Source organism: Anser cygnoides, chromosome 5, assembly GCF_040182565.1.
Source record: "Anser cygnoides isolate HZ-2024a breed goose chromosome 5, Taihu_goose_T2T_genome, whole genome shotgun sequence".
Classification (NCBI taxonomy): domain Eukaryota; kingdom Metazoa; phylum Chordata; class Aves; order Anseriformes; family Anatidae; genus Anser; species Anser cygnoides.
Window position 1 is genome coordinate 48,977,617 of NC_089877.1, and position 15,862 is coordinate 48,993,478.

The window sequence follows — 15,862 nt, forward strand, 5'->3', positions numbered from 1 at the left end:
CATGCTTTCTGACATACTTGTGAAGGCACATGACTGTTTCTTCTCATACTTTCTGCTTTGAAGAAAAAATTCTCAGATGTGTTATCTTAGATTCCTATGTAGATTTTAGAACATCCTTATAAGAGTCTAAACGCTGAAGGATTTTACCCTCCAAACCTGTGACAGCAGTCTCAGTATATAGAAAACAAGCTTTGCCCAAAATACACACTATTTTAGCATGTGGACCAGAGGACTGGGAGATGTGAAAATGTTTTAGTGAGACCCAAGATCTATCCAGCTTGTATCCAGTCTGATAGCATTAACATGCTATGGGGGATTAGCACAATAAACAGTATCTGTTATCTCTTTAGTGTGTGTTCCCTATGATTTATTTTAAGACTTTCAAGGCCAGAAATTGTCCAGACTAAGTTAGTGACCACAACTTGGATTATCTATTAACACATCAGGTTCGTTACTGAGCTAATTTTGTTGGGTTTTATTCCCCCCACAGAATCCTGTGGTACTGAGTTCTGTGACTTTAATTGTGCATTGTACTTAACCAAAAAATGGATGATTTTTTTTCTTAAATGTGGTGCCTCATAGTAGGGAGATAGGAGTTTGTTCCTGTTGCTTATTGCTTCTTTGTTGTGAACCTACTGGTACCAAAATGTTATTAACAGCAGTTAATCTATGATCAGAAACCATTCAAACTTCCTCTGTAAAACTTGTACTTTTCCAGAGAAGGAATTGCAAGTTTCTCTGAAAGAGTTTGTATGCCAAAAATCCTTAGAAACGTTTTTCTGAAGAATACATATTTCTTAAATGTTCACAGGCAAATAGTGTTTGATCGCTTCTGTTGATCAGTAATGTACTCCCAAATGAGTATCTGCTAATATTGTAACTTCATAAAAATATTTACTTACCATAACTATATAATTACTGTCTCCTAAATTTGTCATGCCATTGTCATTTGGTAGCTTCTGACTGTAGTTCCCTTGACACTTAAGGCATGTATGTAGTAGTGTGGTCTTTGTCTCTGATACTGAATCTTACATTCTCAAGCTTGGTTTCTGTGGAATACAACTTTTAGATAAAGTGGATTGATTAGAGACTGAAACAAGAAAATCCTATGACTTCCTATAGCAGGAAGCATTGGTAACATAATAATGAAAAGTTGTGCAAAAAAATTGTGCAGAGACTTACTGCACAAAAGCAACTGACATCAAGGGATAAAATAATCTTCTAAGAAGTTGGCTGCGGTTATCTCCAGATGCTGCTGAGCAAACAACTTGCTTGTGGCAGTGGAATGATTGTACTTCTGTGGATTTTTTAATTTAATGATGATAACTGATCAGCAGATCGAGCAGTCATTTTTAATTTAAAATTAACATTCCTGTTCTGACTCATGTTTTCCATGCATTGTTAGCTTTTTGAAAACATACTTCAAATGGGTAGAAAGTCAGTAATAATTGAGTTAACATAAGTCTTTTTGCCAAGAATGACTGTACCTGTAGGCTTTAAAAAACAAATCTGAGAATATTTGGCTTGTGTGCCATCCCGAACCTTCAGTTGTATATGGAATTTCTTGCACATGGATCAGGACAGGGAGGATCACCAGAATATCTTTCAGAGGGCTAAAATTTATGGAGAAAGATCTTGAATTTTCTTCCCTACTCCTAAAATCATAGTAGTTTTAATGCCTACGATCTTCTTTTCGTGAGTTTTTTCTATAACTCAGTTTCATTCAAAAATCAAGTTCTTTTTGTTGAAAAGAAATGTATGTTCAGGGTCATTTAATAATCAGATAAATATTTTGAAGCACTCAAATATTACAATATTTCAGCAATCTGAAGTTAACAATTTACTTTCTTTGCGAGTTAGTTTGACCTTTCTACTATTAAACACCAAGAAGGATGAAAAAGTCATTATTTAAACCAAAATTATTAAAGCTTTTGTTTCTGCTTGCAGGCCAGTCTTAGCAGTTGGAACAAACGTTATTTAGCCATTTGTTAAGAGACTGAAACTTACTAAAAATAGAAGTGTATTTTTATTCTTACGTTGCATCAAAAAGATATTGGATTTAAGTTTGTCAAAGTGAAGTTTACTGATGATTAAAATACACTGAATATTCATTAAGATCTGCTCCAGCCTTTAGCAGAAGCCTATGGGCCTGTTTACACAGAAAACTCAGTTATTTCACTATAAATCCCATGTGAGCACTCTACTAGTAATGACAACTAGAGGAAGAACTGTTTCAATAAATATTCATGGATAAGCAATTCATAACGAAGCCCAAGTTTTGTGGTCATTGGGATGGGAGGAGAGAGAAGACATTGGGACTGCTTTCTCTCTGTTTTTTGCCAAACCACTTCCCTCTCTGTTTAGGAACAGGAGAGAATTCTGTTCAGTTGTGGAATTTTGCTTTGAATTTTCTGTGAAGGCTTTCCATTAGTTTTGGTCATATTCTTTGTCCATGTACACTCTAAACTTGTTTATAAAATGAACCCAGGAGAACACTGTAGAATCTTCAAGCCCAGATACAGACTGGGCTGAGACTGGATTGAAAGCGGCCCTGAGGAGGAGGACCTGGTGGTGTTTGAGAAGCTCAACATGAGCCGGCAATGTGTGTTTGCATCCCATAAAGCCAACTGTATCCTGGGCTGCATCCAAAGGAGTGTGGCCAGCAGGGTGAGGGAAGTGACTGTCCACCTCTGCTCTTGTGAGACCCCACCTGGAGCCCTGCGCTCAGCTCTTGGGCCCCCAGCACCAGAAGGACATGGACCTACTAGGATGAGCCCAGAGGAGGGCCACAGAGATGATCAAGGGGCTGGAGCACCTCTCCTGTGAAGACAGGCTGAGAGTTGGGGTTGTTGAGCCTGGAAAACTGAAGGCTCTGGGAAGACCTTAGAGCAGCCTTTCAGTACCTAAAGGGGGTCTATGGGAAAGCTAGAGAGGGACTCTGTAAGGGAGTGCAGTGATAGGACAAGGAGTAATGGCTTTAAACTAAAAGAGGGCAGGTTTAGATTAGATGTTAGGAGGAAGCTTTTCACTGAGAGGGTGGTGAGGCACTGGCACAGGTTGCCCAGAGAAGCTGTGGATGTCTCATCCCTGGAGGTGTTCAAGGCTGGGCTGTATGGGGCTTTGGGCAGCCTGGTCCTAGTGGTAGTTATCACTGCCTATCGCAGGGATTTGGAATTAGATGATCTTTAAGGTCCCTTCCAAACCATTCTCTGATTCTGTGTGTAAAAGTCCTTGATTTAAGATAACGTGTATTCTGTTTTTCGATCAGCTTTTTGGAAAAGGCAATGTGGTGTTCCTGTTCCCCCAGTTCCAATCACCACTATGTTCAAAAGATCATGTTTTCCTACTGTTATATTGCTCTGATTTTTTTTTTGCTATTAGTTGAAGCAGCAAGCAGCGTGAAGACTTCCTGCGGTATGGGAGAGTCACTGCTGAAATTTCAGGTTGGACCAATAAATAAGGGGTTGCAAAATGTTTGTCTTGTGATGTTTGTAGTAGCAAAAGGGAGGGAGAATTAATAACTGTACTGGAGCAATAACTAGAGTCTCATAGTATGCCTGTAAGGTTCTATCAGATTGATCAGATAAGTGGGATTTGTCCATTAAAAATCCACTCCACTGCTCCTAGTATCTGATTGTTGCTTTAAGGCTGTAGTAGTTATGCTGCTGCTTTATCTAACACCCTTGGAACTTTGTCAACCTTACTTCCATAATGAAGTTCTAGTTTTCATCTTGGGAGCATCCACCTTCTCTGCCCTTAAGAGAAATTGTCATGAAAAATGCAGCTTCTGTGTTTTGTTGTGATTTCTTTTTAAAGTGGAAAATAAATGTCAAATTTAGTATAGACAGTGTCAAATTGTGAAATTTAGGGGCCAGTATATTTAAAACTGAACTTTCACTTGTATACTATACATGACTTGTATACCGTACATGGAAGTATAAACAAGCTGCCTTTGGGGAGAGGTAGGAGTGGGTGGGAATGAAGGGGGGTTGTTTAGGAACCTGCTAGCTTTCCAAGAGTGCTAAAACAGATACTGGGAGGATGAGTCACTACCAACAAGTGAATGAGTACTGCTGGAAACAAATCTAACTGTAGGCATCAAGGATTTGAATCCTTGGCTGATGGTTTTTTATTATTGCAGTGTGAATTTATCCTTACGATGCGTGCATAACACAATCTCATATCTGAAAACCAAGCATAGTTTAATGCATACAAGATGTTTCTTGAGAATTCCCAGCTGACAGTTATAGCAGCGGAGTTCTGTAAAACACTGGAACTGTCCAAGAACTGGAGTTAATGCAGAGCCACGGTAAGTATTAAGATTACTGTGCTAGCAGTGTACACGCTAGTTTAAGGCTTCCTCAGGCATACCTGTACAAGTTGCTGCTGCTATGGTGACATGCCATTCAGTAAGTGCATTTGTAATATTTCAGTAGATAGTGATGCTTTTGGCTACTGTTTTCCTTTCATGCATCTTCAGGAGTCAGCATTTCAAGATGTTTCCAAATATCTCTAAGTTAGAGCTAATGTAGTATCTGTAACTTGAAAAACAGCCTTGAAGTAAGTTATTTCAGTCAAGTAATGCTGGATTCTCTAAGAGAATCTGACCCTTGTGATCCACATCTGTCAAAAATCACTTACTTCAATGACTTCAATGGTATCGTTAACCTTTAGAGATGAGAATGATGACAAAGAATGGGGCCAATAGACAAAGTTTGTGGGAGGTTTATGGAAGTTTTGTAACTATATTCAATAAAAGAGTAAGACTAGTACATCTCAAAACTCAGTGGCCAAAAGCAGATGTTTATGGAAACATATAATGGGTATGTATGTAGTAGCTTTTCTGAAAATTTCTTGAGTTAGAGGCAATATAACATCTTCTGTTAAATGCCTGTAAGCTCCTGGTGTTCACAGCATGCTGTAGCTGAGTTTAACACTGTCACAGGAAGCACAGTGTCTTGAAACTGTTTTCAACTGATGGCTTTCCCATCTTATACTGGAAGAGGCAATAAATATGTGATCCCTATTCACTTTTTCCTTGCCACTCCTTCTGTAGGCCTTTATATCCTTCTAGGATGAAGAGTCCTAAACCTGCTCAACTGCTTTCTTAAGTGGAGCTTTGATCATTCTTACTGTGTTTCTGTAATTTTTCTACACCATTTGAGTGGGTAGTGAATGGAGGGACCAAAGATGCACGTGAGATGCAGATAAAAATCTGTGGTACAACGATGATGTCAAAAATCTGGTACAATGATGATGTCAAAGTTCTTCTCGCTCATTGAAACTGCTTAGCTTGTTGTGCTTTATACAGATTGCTATGTAATAAGTTAGCCTTTGATTGTTGTTCAAGCAAATGAGAGAGCTGTTCATCCAAAATTGACAGAAATGTGTATACATGAGAAACGTATTTCTAATATATCATACTTCATTACAAATTCTGGTTTGATTTTATGTTGAGTAGTGTGGTTAAAATATATGCAATATAAAGATGCTTCATGCAAGCAAATACAATGCTTCCTCTACAGACCTCTCAGCTTTTTTCTTAAATTGTACAGGAGCATGTTTGCTTTTTGCAGGTGGCTTTACTAAAATCTGTCAGCATTCGTGAGATAGTTTCATGTTTGAGTTTCAGACCTCAGAATATAACTTCATTGCAGTTGTCTTTTCCTTTCCTTACTGGGAAACACCAGTGGAGACACCTTGATAACGAGGAGGTAGCTGTGGAATCAAATATCTATCTATACTCGTCTTTATGCACATGAAATCATCTGATATTCAAGTTGCTATGCTTAATTTGTTAATCTATTGTATGTACATGCTCTGCAGTTAACTCTGCACTATAGAGTTTCTTAGATAACTTTGTTGTGAAGACTTCTGTCGGTTCAGTATGGTTGTAACATACTATGTGTTAGAATAGTCTGATTTAGGTGAAGATAATGGAGAGATAGAAATAGACTAACACATTTCTAGAAACTTTTTAAAGTTTATCATTAAAAATATGTAGAATACAAATGGGACTAAGTGCTTTGAAACAACTAGAGCATTCCTACATCAAGAGACTCAATACACTCTAGCTATTGGAATGCCAATTTAATACTGCCAGTTCCTGATAATTCTGTTTCTTCAGGCTGTTTCACGCAGTTTGATTATAGTTAGTGACACCGATTTTGATAGAAGCTTGCATACCACACGCTTAATGTTCTTAACCTTAAAATCGTTGCTAGCTGTCCAATCTCTACCTTCTGTTTTCTGCTGAATACAAGCTTGGAAGTAGATTGTTTCTTCCTTGCCATCTTTTTGACTGCCAGCATTTGTGTTCTTTTGTCTTCTTCCAAATGCTTTCCAGCACTTATGCTTTGAGGTTGGGTATTGGCCTGGTGTGCTAATCCAGATTTACAGAAATATGTTGAATGGTTGTTCTCAACATAGCTACAGCTGTCATCATTTACAATTTTAGTGTTTAGTGAAAAATCAGCTGAAGTAGTCATTAGATCATAACTTTCTATTGATTAAAAAGTAGTGTTTATAGAGTCACAGGTCGTGTCTTCTATTGGAACTGCATTTCTTCTGCATTTCCCTTATCTCTGTTTCTTGCCTCATATCTTCATTGTCATTCGTGTTCAAGGTTGCTTTTTCAGCTGCTTGAAGTTCTTTTACAAAGGTTGGAATAACTCAGATCTTTAACACACAAAATGTTGAAAGAACCCCTTCACCTAATGGTATGGAGTTGTTCTGAGAAGCATGTTAAAATCCTCTAAGGATTGGAAAAGCAGAATCTTCCACAGTTGTAGCTTCTGTGTCTGATAAGGTTGTACGACAAACTGAGCTTAACTAGCCTAAAAATGTTTGTGGAATACTTAAATATTTTAAAATGACTGTTAAAGAATGTGGTGCTAGCCAGGGAACTTCTGGAAATAAAACCTCAAAGAAATACCGTAGTTGCGATTAAACTGAGAGGTTACCTGTTACTGCTACCTACTGGTATCAGATGCTACAATTATAGATAAAAGATCAGTACAGACATCTAACAATAATACTTCAGATTCTGAAATGCCATATTGATGGCAAATATTGACTGACTGGTAAATAATAAAATACTGTTTCATAGTTCTCTGCAGAGAGAATTATGAGCTCAATCTGGATTAGACAGTGGTCAATCATGTTTGTGTGTGAGCAGAACTGAAATGCTTTTGCTAAATTCAGGCTGAACTAAAGCAACCTCAGTCATTGCTTGATTTAGACCAAGTTTAATTTGCAAAGTAACATAGTAGTACCATTTCCCCCTTCAGTTTCTGTTTTCAAGTGAAGTATTGTTCCATATAGAATGAAATAAAATTCTTAATACAATTAAGATTAATTAAATATGTTCAATATAGAATTAAATATAAAATCTTGTTTTACCTACGTTGTATGTGGAATTTAGGATATTAAAACTTGGTACTTCATTCTCCATTTTCCCATTCTTCTTCCCAGTGCCTACTTCATCAACGTATGATGTTAAGGTACTAGGAAAACCCACAGCAGTATCTGAAGTTCTGTAACTACAAAAAACTCATGCTTTCTCAACTGAGAAATGCATCTCTTAACATTTCAAAACTTATTGCTTTGAGCAGCAGTGTCAGAGAACAAAATATAGCTGTGGAGGAAACATTCTGGAAGAATAGAGTATGTCTGAGGGGAAAAACGTAGAAGCAAGGCAGCCTATTTTTTTAGGCAAGATCCTGCTGGTTGGTTTTTGGAAGCAGCAATGAGAGCTGTCAACATCCAGGAAATGCTCAAAAGAGACAATGTGTGAATAGTTTTAATTTCTGTGTGATCTTCTGTGTGAAGATAGACGTATGATTGTTGTTTTTTGAAAGCATGTGAATCTTCTCAGAGTGCCTTGTTGAGGAATGTATTCTGTAACCTAGACTTTTACTCCAGGATGTTTTTGAGGAAAACTTTTAGATATCTTAGAGAGAGATCTTCCATTCAGAAGACACATGGGTTAAGTTCTGATAGAATGGTTTTATGGTGGAGTCTAATGGGGGTGCAGGATGGTATCAGAAAAATAAGACACTCGGAAGTGGAGAAAATATAGCTGGTGACTGAGGAAGAGCAAGGAAGAGGAAAGTGAAGGTGTAGAACAAGAATAAAGCAAAAAGCTTGAAAAGAAACACTTAAGTAATAACAGAACAAAGAGGGTAGAAGAAATGTAGCAGAAACAAAAACAATGTGTTGGGAGCGAGGGAGGCAACAAAAGAAATCTGGATAACAAAAGGAAGTGAGATTACAAATGTACTGCAAATTTGCTATATGTTCTGTGGCGTATTTTCTTTCATGTTGTGTGAAAAACACCCAATACAGTGAACTTCAGAGTGGAATAGATGTGGCATTGCTCTTGATACTTGAAGTGGCTGAGATTACCAAGTGTGTCTGTGGAGTCCAAGTAGCTGTTCACTCTGCTTTCATGGCAATGATTATAAAAATTTCAAACTCATGGTACCTGGCAATGCTTGTCTAGCTTCAGTGCTCTTGGTCAGACATGTATAAAGTTCATTGTAGAAAAAGGACCAACTCATGAAACCCCAAAGAGGTGTTGTCTACTATTCCATATTTCTCTATTAGCTGTACATGGAAAATGAGAGAGCTTACAGATAACTGGTTTCTATGACTTGTTTTCCCCATTTTAGTTTGCAATTAAAATGTCAACTTATGAATAGTTTACAAGGCTGCCCACCACCAACCTCCTCCACCAAATGAAGCCTAGCTACTGTGGGTTGTACAAAAATGCTGTTCCCCTACCACCTCACTTATACAATTCTTGCACTTTATGACCTATAGCATCCTTTGTGTATTTCATATTTTCTACTACAGAAGATGGTAAACATGGTTATTTGCACTTTATATGAGATTTCTATATTTTATATGAAATTTCTATCAGTCCCTGAGTGACTGGAACATTGAAGGTAAAGCTGTACAACTTGATTGTTGCATTTTTTAAGTTTTGAATTTTTTTTACTATTCAGTCAATCCCTTATGATTTGTGAGCTTTTAAAAATAATTTTACGCATCTCTGTATTGGTATATTTTGAACATACTACTTTTATGTAAAAGCTAATCTCTACAAGAGCCTGGTTTTAAATAAGAAGATTTTATCAAAATTTCACTGACTTGAAAGGCATAAGAAAGGGAAGTTAAAACAGATTTTGGTTCGCACAGTCCTTTAGAATGGTCCTTTCTTTTTTTTCTGTTCTTTCATTGAAAATGAAATGGTTTTTTTACCTAGTCCTTGAAGTAATGCATAGTGTTTCTTTATAACTAGTGATTTCCTGTTGCTTTAGGTCATAAGGCAAAATAAGCATCTATATTCTAAGGGAATTTCTTTGAATTACAAAAACTGCTGTAGTGTGGCTTGACATTGTCTTTGGAAGCTCTCCCTTTTGTATGCTGCTATGCTTCTAGAGTATCAAAGGAAAGGTGAAAGGCTGCTTTGTTTCCCTTGCTTTCGGTGGGGTCATGTGAATGTTGTTTCCTCTGACTTATTTACAATGCTAACTTTAGCTAAAATAAAACTTTTATTTTGTACAATATATAGGTGGGGCTATAAATTCAGTCATCATTTATACTTGAATAAAATAGAATTACATAGTGGTAATTAAGAATCTTGCTTGTACTTTAACAACCTTAGTCTAGTAAAACTTGAACTAATGGATCCTGTGGCTCAAGAGTATAAGTTGATACTCAGACTTTCGTAGAGGGAAAAATACACTTGTTTAGGAATGCATTTGAAATACTTCTTAAAAAAGCTTTATAGCCTTTAAACTTCTGGTCTATTCTAATTGAATTGTACTTGATTGGCAATATACTAATAGAATCTCAATATTAGAGATTGCTTTTAATTCATTACAACTGATGAATGGGCTCCTATTCCTATCAAAAAGTGGCTAAGAGATACCATGTGCCAAAGTTACTTGAATTGCTTTAAATCCATCTGCCCTTGTACCATGTTTCATTGTAGCATGTTCTTTTGTGGTTCTTAACCTGTAATCTCACTTTGAAATCTGCTGTCAAACTCTAATAGGGGCGTAGTATGAAATCTTTGTGCAAGCAGTTTTAAATCTGCACGAAGTTTTTTGCTGCTTGTGGATGGTGTTATGCAACCTAACTGAAAAGCATGAAGTTTGAAGACTTTTCTATCTCAAGTTGAATCTTAATTTGGTTAACAAAATTTTGAATCTTAATTTGGTTAACATCGAGCATCTAACCAATAGGTTAGTGATGAAACTAAACAGCAAAGAGAATTTTTAAAGCTCTTCACTTTAGTTAAATATTAAAGACTAAATGTGTAACAGTCTTGATTAAAATTCAGTTCCGATGTCCATAAGCATGTTTGTGAAAGCAGCAACATTTTGTGTTAGGATATGTTGCCCCTGTGGAGCTAGGAAAGACTTTATCCAGTTTGGGGGATGGAACTGCTCATACAGGCAAGACCACAAGCCAAAAACAAATTGGTAGATATATATGGGACTGAGAAGGTAGAGTATATCCACCACTGAGTTCTTAGGATAAAGTGCTTTACTAAGCATCTTATCTCAGTAATGGAAGCAAAACTTTTTGTTCATTGAAGTCTTTTTATTGAGAAAGACAAACCTAATTAACAGTAGATTCTTTTTCCCCCCAAAAAAGCATGTCTTTTTTCCATATGTTTCCCTTCTTATATAGGGTTTGGACAAAGGTTACTTCCGTGTGAGAGGGAAAATGCTTTCAGGAGGTAATGATTCAGCAACATCTTTTCCTGTACCTTTTGACCTGCCACCAGAACGGTATGGAAGCAAAGGTAAGATGTGACTTCAGAAGAAAAGTAGGTGTATTATATAGGGGCACACTAATCTGAGTAACTCTTAAGTCATTTTAACTTATGTTATATTCCAGAGCTTTATTTCAACATTATTGTGGTTTGACTTTGTATTTGAAATGTTATCACTCCCACATTCTGGGTAAAACTTCAAAGCAAGCAGCTAGAAAGCAGTTTACAGTCTTTTGGTTCCAAATTTTCTTTATTATTATTTAGGTTTTGGATGGATCAATCTTGTCTTTTGTCATGCTAGTAGAGGTAGTCATACCTGCATTAACTAGTTTAGTGGGTGGTCTTGTCTCTTTCTGTTTTACCTTCAGTAGGACGTTAGATCTGCTCTTGTAAGACTTGCAGGAATATGATGCATGTTATTTTTATAATTTGCAAAGATGGTTTGTCTGCTTTAAGAGCTTCCTGCATTCTTTTATTAAGTAAAAGAATTAATCTAAAAGTTTTAAGTGGTAGTCTAGCTTTCCCAGGGGAGAGGGGAAGGCTCAATGTAGAAATGATAATCTATTTAATACTGTTTTTTATCTATTATAAAACACACTGTACATTTAAGTACTATCAATGTTTTGTTGGGGGGAGACGACATGGGGTTGTGCCTGAGTTACTTGCTAATAAAGGGGAAGAATTTACTGCATATTATCACTGTTAGTGACCCAGCTTTCAACTCTTTCTAAGAATGGAAGTGGTCAGATTATCTGCTGATGTTCCATTAAGTGCTGTGAACATGTACACTTGTGGGTGATTTCTCATGTAGTGCTAAGGACATGAAACACTGATATCTGGTTGGTACCTAATGCTTAAACTGATGTATTTTGAAAGATTTTTCTTAATCTTCATACTTAAATAAAACTTCATACTTAAATTCTTGAAAACTTTACAACGAAGATTAAAATTAGAATCTATTCCCAAATGTTATATTTATTAGTTTGCTCCTACAAAAATGTAATTGTATACTATATATATTTTTAATTCCTGCATTTGACTGTCATTGTAGACAGTCATCAGTGATTTTCATGTATACTTTGTCTAAACAGTTTTTTCTAAAAACCCTTTTTCACTTTTTGCATGGAAAACTTAATTCTGTGGAGAATTTGTTTTTCTTTAGTTCAGCTTTTGGGTCTCAGCCTTCTCCTGTGAAATGAATAGATGTCAGAACTTAAGTTCTCTAGGCTTTGGCAGTAGACACAGTCAGCTGCCCATGCCTTCTCACATCTTTTCCCTAAACATTCTTTTCCACCAAGAGGCAGAAGAATTGAAACAGATATCTAAAGAACATTCATGTTATGGGATGGACTTGTAAAATCTGTCTGTAACAACACAGTTATCAACTCCCAAGGTCTCTAGTCAGTAGTATAAATTTATTTTAATGAAGTCTTGAGAAGCAGAAACGCAAGTAATTATCCTTTCCTTAAAGAAACCGTTTTGACTGATCCCTATAATTGAAGGAGAAAAGGCTCCAGGGGTTTTTCCATGAACTCAGATTCTCTGAACATGGGAAAGCGAATTATAGATCACTTTCATATGATCAGAAAACTTGTATTAGCAGCAGGAAGGAAGAGAAGCAAGTAGACTAGTGAACAGATGGTCAGGAGCAGGGCCATACATATGCAATCTAATATGCAATCTAAAGCTCAGAGTAGATCTGTATACAAAAATACACTTTTCCTGTGCTCATACAAATTCCAATCTTTGATCAGACATGCTTAATGTTACAGAATTACATTATATAATATAACAGTGAAAGAAAAGCAATTCCTTAGTCTGTGGAAATCTATTTGCAAAGATCCTTCTTTGGCCAAGCCACTATGACAGAATGACATATTAATTGGGGTTTCAGATGGGATTTGGCTTCCAGTGTGAGAATTCTTTAAGTTGCGACTGGGTTACAAGATAGGAATTTAATGTTTGAACTGTTCAAACCCTCTGGGGGGAAAAACCTACAAAATAGGGGGATTTCTGATAAACAAGTTCTTTCCCATTCAGTTTTCTTTTCAGTGTATGTATTTAAATCAAGGAAACATGCAAGCTGTTCAGCTGACAAACAGTACACAGAAAATTGTGTGTGTGTGAGAAGATGGGTTCCAGTATTACATTTCTTTTGGTTATTTTGCTTTTTTGTTGAGCACTTCTTTCCTGAGCCATTCGAATAATTTATGAAAATGTATTAATATATTTCATTATTTCCCAGAAGAAATCAAATTTATCCTTGTTAACTGTGGGCTAAAGGTATCAAACCTCATACTCTGAGAAGGTGGAAGAATGGTAGGCAAATGAGATGGAAATTGGATTTAATGCAAGTTAAAGCATTGTGGAAAAATGAACAGTCCACTTAACCATTCATTAGTTCTCCTAGCTAAAGTTTGCAACCTCTGACAGTTGTGATTTCATTTTGTTAAGAATGCACAAAAATGCATGTCATATCTCACATGAACAGGTTTCTCCTTCGTGGCAGGCCCTTTTTTCTTCTTGACTTTTTTCCATTGCCACGCTGTGGAAGAGGGAATTGTCCTTTTCCTTGTAATACCAGATATACAGTGTTTGTTACTCTGTCCTATTTTCAATAAGTGGGAATTAGGAGTATGGTGGAATTACATTTAGTGGATATTTGTAGTGATTTCAGGAAATGAGTAACACCATCTTTTTTTGTTACAGACAAGTTGGTGTTCAGTGTTGGGTAAAAATAAATTTCGCAGCATATTTGCCTGCAGTCTGGTGCTTTTAGTTATTTATGACTAGAAAAAAAATATTTCAGGAGTAGGGATAACTTTCACTTATCCTGTCTAGTGACAGTACCTAAACAAGGAGATCAGGGTCTTCTCCAGGTAAGCTTAAAGTAATTAGTACTCTGAGCTCCTGTACAAGGACCTGCTATATCGTTAGAAATGCAGATGTCCTGGGAGAATGTCACCTTATTTGGACTCTGCTGTTCTCCCACCTTGCTTCATTCTTAGAATTCTCTATTTTCTCTACCAAGTAGTTAAAATATCTGGGAAGGAAATTAAGAAAGAAGATTTGTGGGGAAGTCATTCCTATTCTTCAATAACCTCCATTTTTCATATTAATACTGCATAGCTACATGGGACCTGTGTACTTCCTAGAATTTGCAAGAACTTGACTTGCAGCATCCTTTCAAATTTTTAGAGAACTTCAAGTCTTCTCAGCATGCTTAATATTGTACAAACTCTTAAGACAATGTTCCTTCTGAGGAGATGACAACTAGAAGCTAGTCCTGTTTCTAGTGTTACTAATAGATTCAATAGACAGTATTTCACTTACTAGATTAAACATTAGCAGCAGTGGTAAATAAAATAAATCTGAGTATATCTAGAAGTTTAATTTTTCAACTTGTGAAGTAGTGAGTGCACATTATCACTGTAGTTCGTATATCAGAGTAGTCTTCTTGGGAGAAGTTGGAACCAATCTCAGGTAGTGTTGTCATCTATTTCCTTCCTGGGTGTAACCAAAAGCATTATTGTTGGTTGGTGAACCTGCCGTATGAGGTTGCAGCTCTCTTCAGACTGGCCAACTTACTCAGATGGCCATTCAGAGTCCACATATAACACTTGGTAACATGGCAAAGCCTGTTTTTTGTCAAGGTCTTTTTAATGGTCATAAAGAAATGAGCACTTTGTAGAGGAAATTTGAGTTAGTCAATATTTAATTTTACCACTTCGGTGTATTGCCTTATAGTAGGGTTACAGTCTTGAAGACCAGGATGGGCCGCCACTAGATTCTCTGGTCTTATCACATGCTGCTAGCCAATTTCTTTGAGCTCAAATCTTGTGTTTGGCTGAGAGAGCGCTTCTAGAATATGCTTCAGGTCGTTAATTGAGAGCATCATGAGATGGCAAATTCATTGGACGGTCAATAGTTTGCTTCAGTAGTTGGTCAACCCAAGAGTCTAAAATAAGCATTTTAGTTTGTTTATTCTTTTTCAGAGTAGATGTATGATGCCCAGTCTAGTTGTTGCACTTGCGTGGGATTGATCCATCTTGTGCAGACTGCAAGGTTTTTAGCTGAAGTATGATGAAATTTAACAATGTCATCCTAACAAATCAGAGTTAGTTGCACATAGAGCCTTTACTTGAGCATCTTTCCTTTAGACTATTTCTCCCCAGACGCTTTAAATTGCCAGCGCAAACCAGAAGAAATGGAGTTGCAGGGAGAAGCTATCAGTTTTGCCATGTATGATATACATAGCTTGCATCTTTTCTATTGCTGCAGAGAATAACATGCACGTTTAACATCTGGCAGTTTTAAAATAGAGTAGGAATGATCTTACTCTTTGAAGTGTTGAAGGACCTTATTAGTTTTTAGCAGATAACATTTGTTACATGTAACTTGTACATTATTAACTCTTTGCAAATTGCTGTTTTGAACAATGGCAGCTGTTCACCTCCAATTGTCAGCTGAACAACAGAAGCCTATTTGTAGGCAGCAGATGCATCTTCAGGGCAAAACAGAATTAAGAAAAATAATCATCTGGTAGATGATAGAACTACTTCGTATCTTTAACGATAAACTATATAGTTTATAAACTATATACAATGATCTGTTAGTCAATGACAGGAGTTCACATTGCTGTGACAGCCTGAAAAAGCCCAGAAAAGGCTATGATAAAGCTGAATGTGTTGATGATACTAAGATTTTATTTATATATATATATATAGGCAAGGAATATAATTTAATAGTTCCTTGGAAGTAAAACAGATAACGATTCAGTCTAGTATTTGGGAAATGAGCCAACAGCAGCCTGTCTCAGCTAGGCATATTTATAGATTAAATTTCTTTCTGCTTTGCTGATAACATTCAGACTTTTTTTCCCTCTTGAATCTTTTTGATGAGTACTGCTATTTTGCTGGATAAAATTTTCTTCTCATCAAGCTCCTTTGTCCCATCTGACTTGAAATATTCCTATTATTTCTATTTGTGGCTGGACCCAAAGAGTTGGGAAGAGTTGATCCAGTTGGAGGCTGGTCACAAGTGGAGTCCCCCAGGGCTCAGTACTGGGCCCAG

General features: G+C 36.7%; 1 protein-coding gene across 4 annotated transcripts in view; it reads left to right on the forward strand.

The window, feature by feature from the left end:
• TDP1 (tyrosyl-DNA phosphodiesterase 1) overlaps nucleotides 1-15,862 on the forward strand; it is a 44,536-nt gene that overhangs the window by 26,433 nt on the left and 2,241 nt on the right. For all 4 annotated transcript variants that reach the window (XM_013182363.3, XM_013182346.3, XM_013182361.3 and 1 more), the window contains exon 15: nucleotides 10,705-10,819. In XM_013182363.3, coding sequence (XP_013037817.3) covers nucleotides 10,705-10,819 — 115 coding nt within the window. The remainder of the gene's footprint in view (nucleotides 1-10,704; nucleotides 10,820-15,862) is intronic.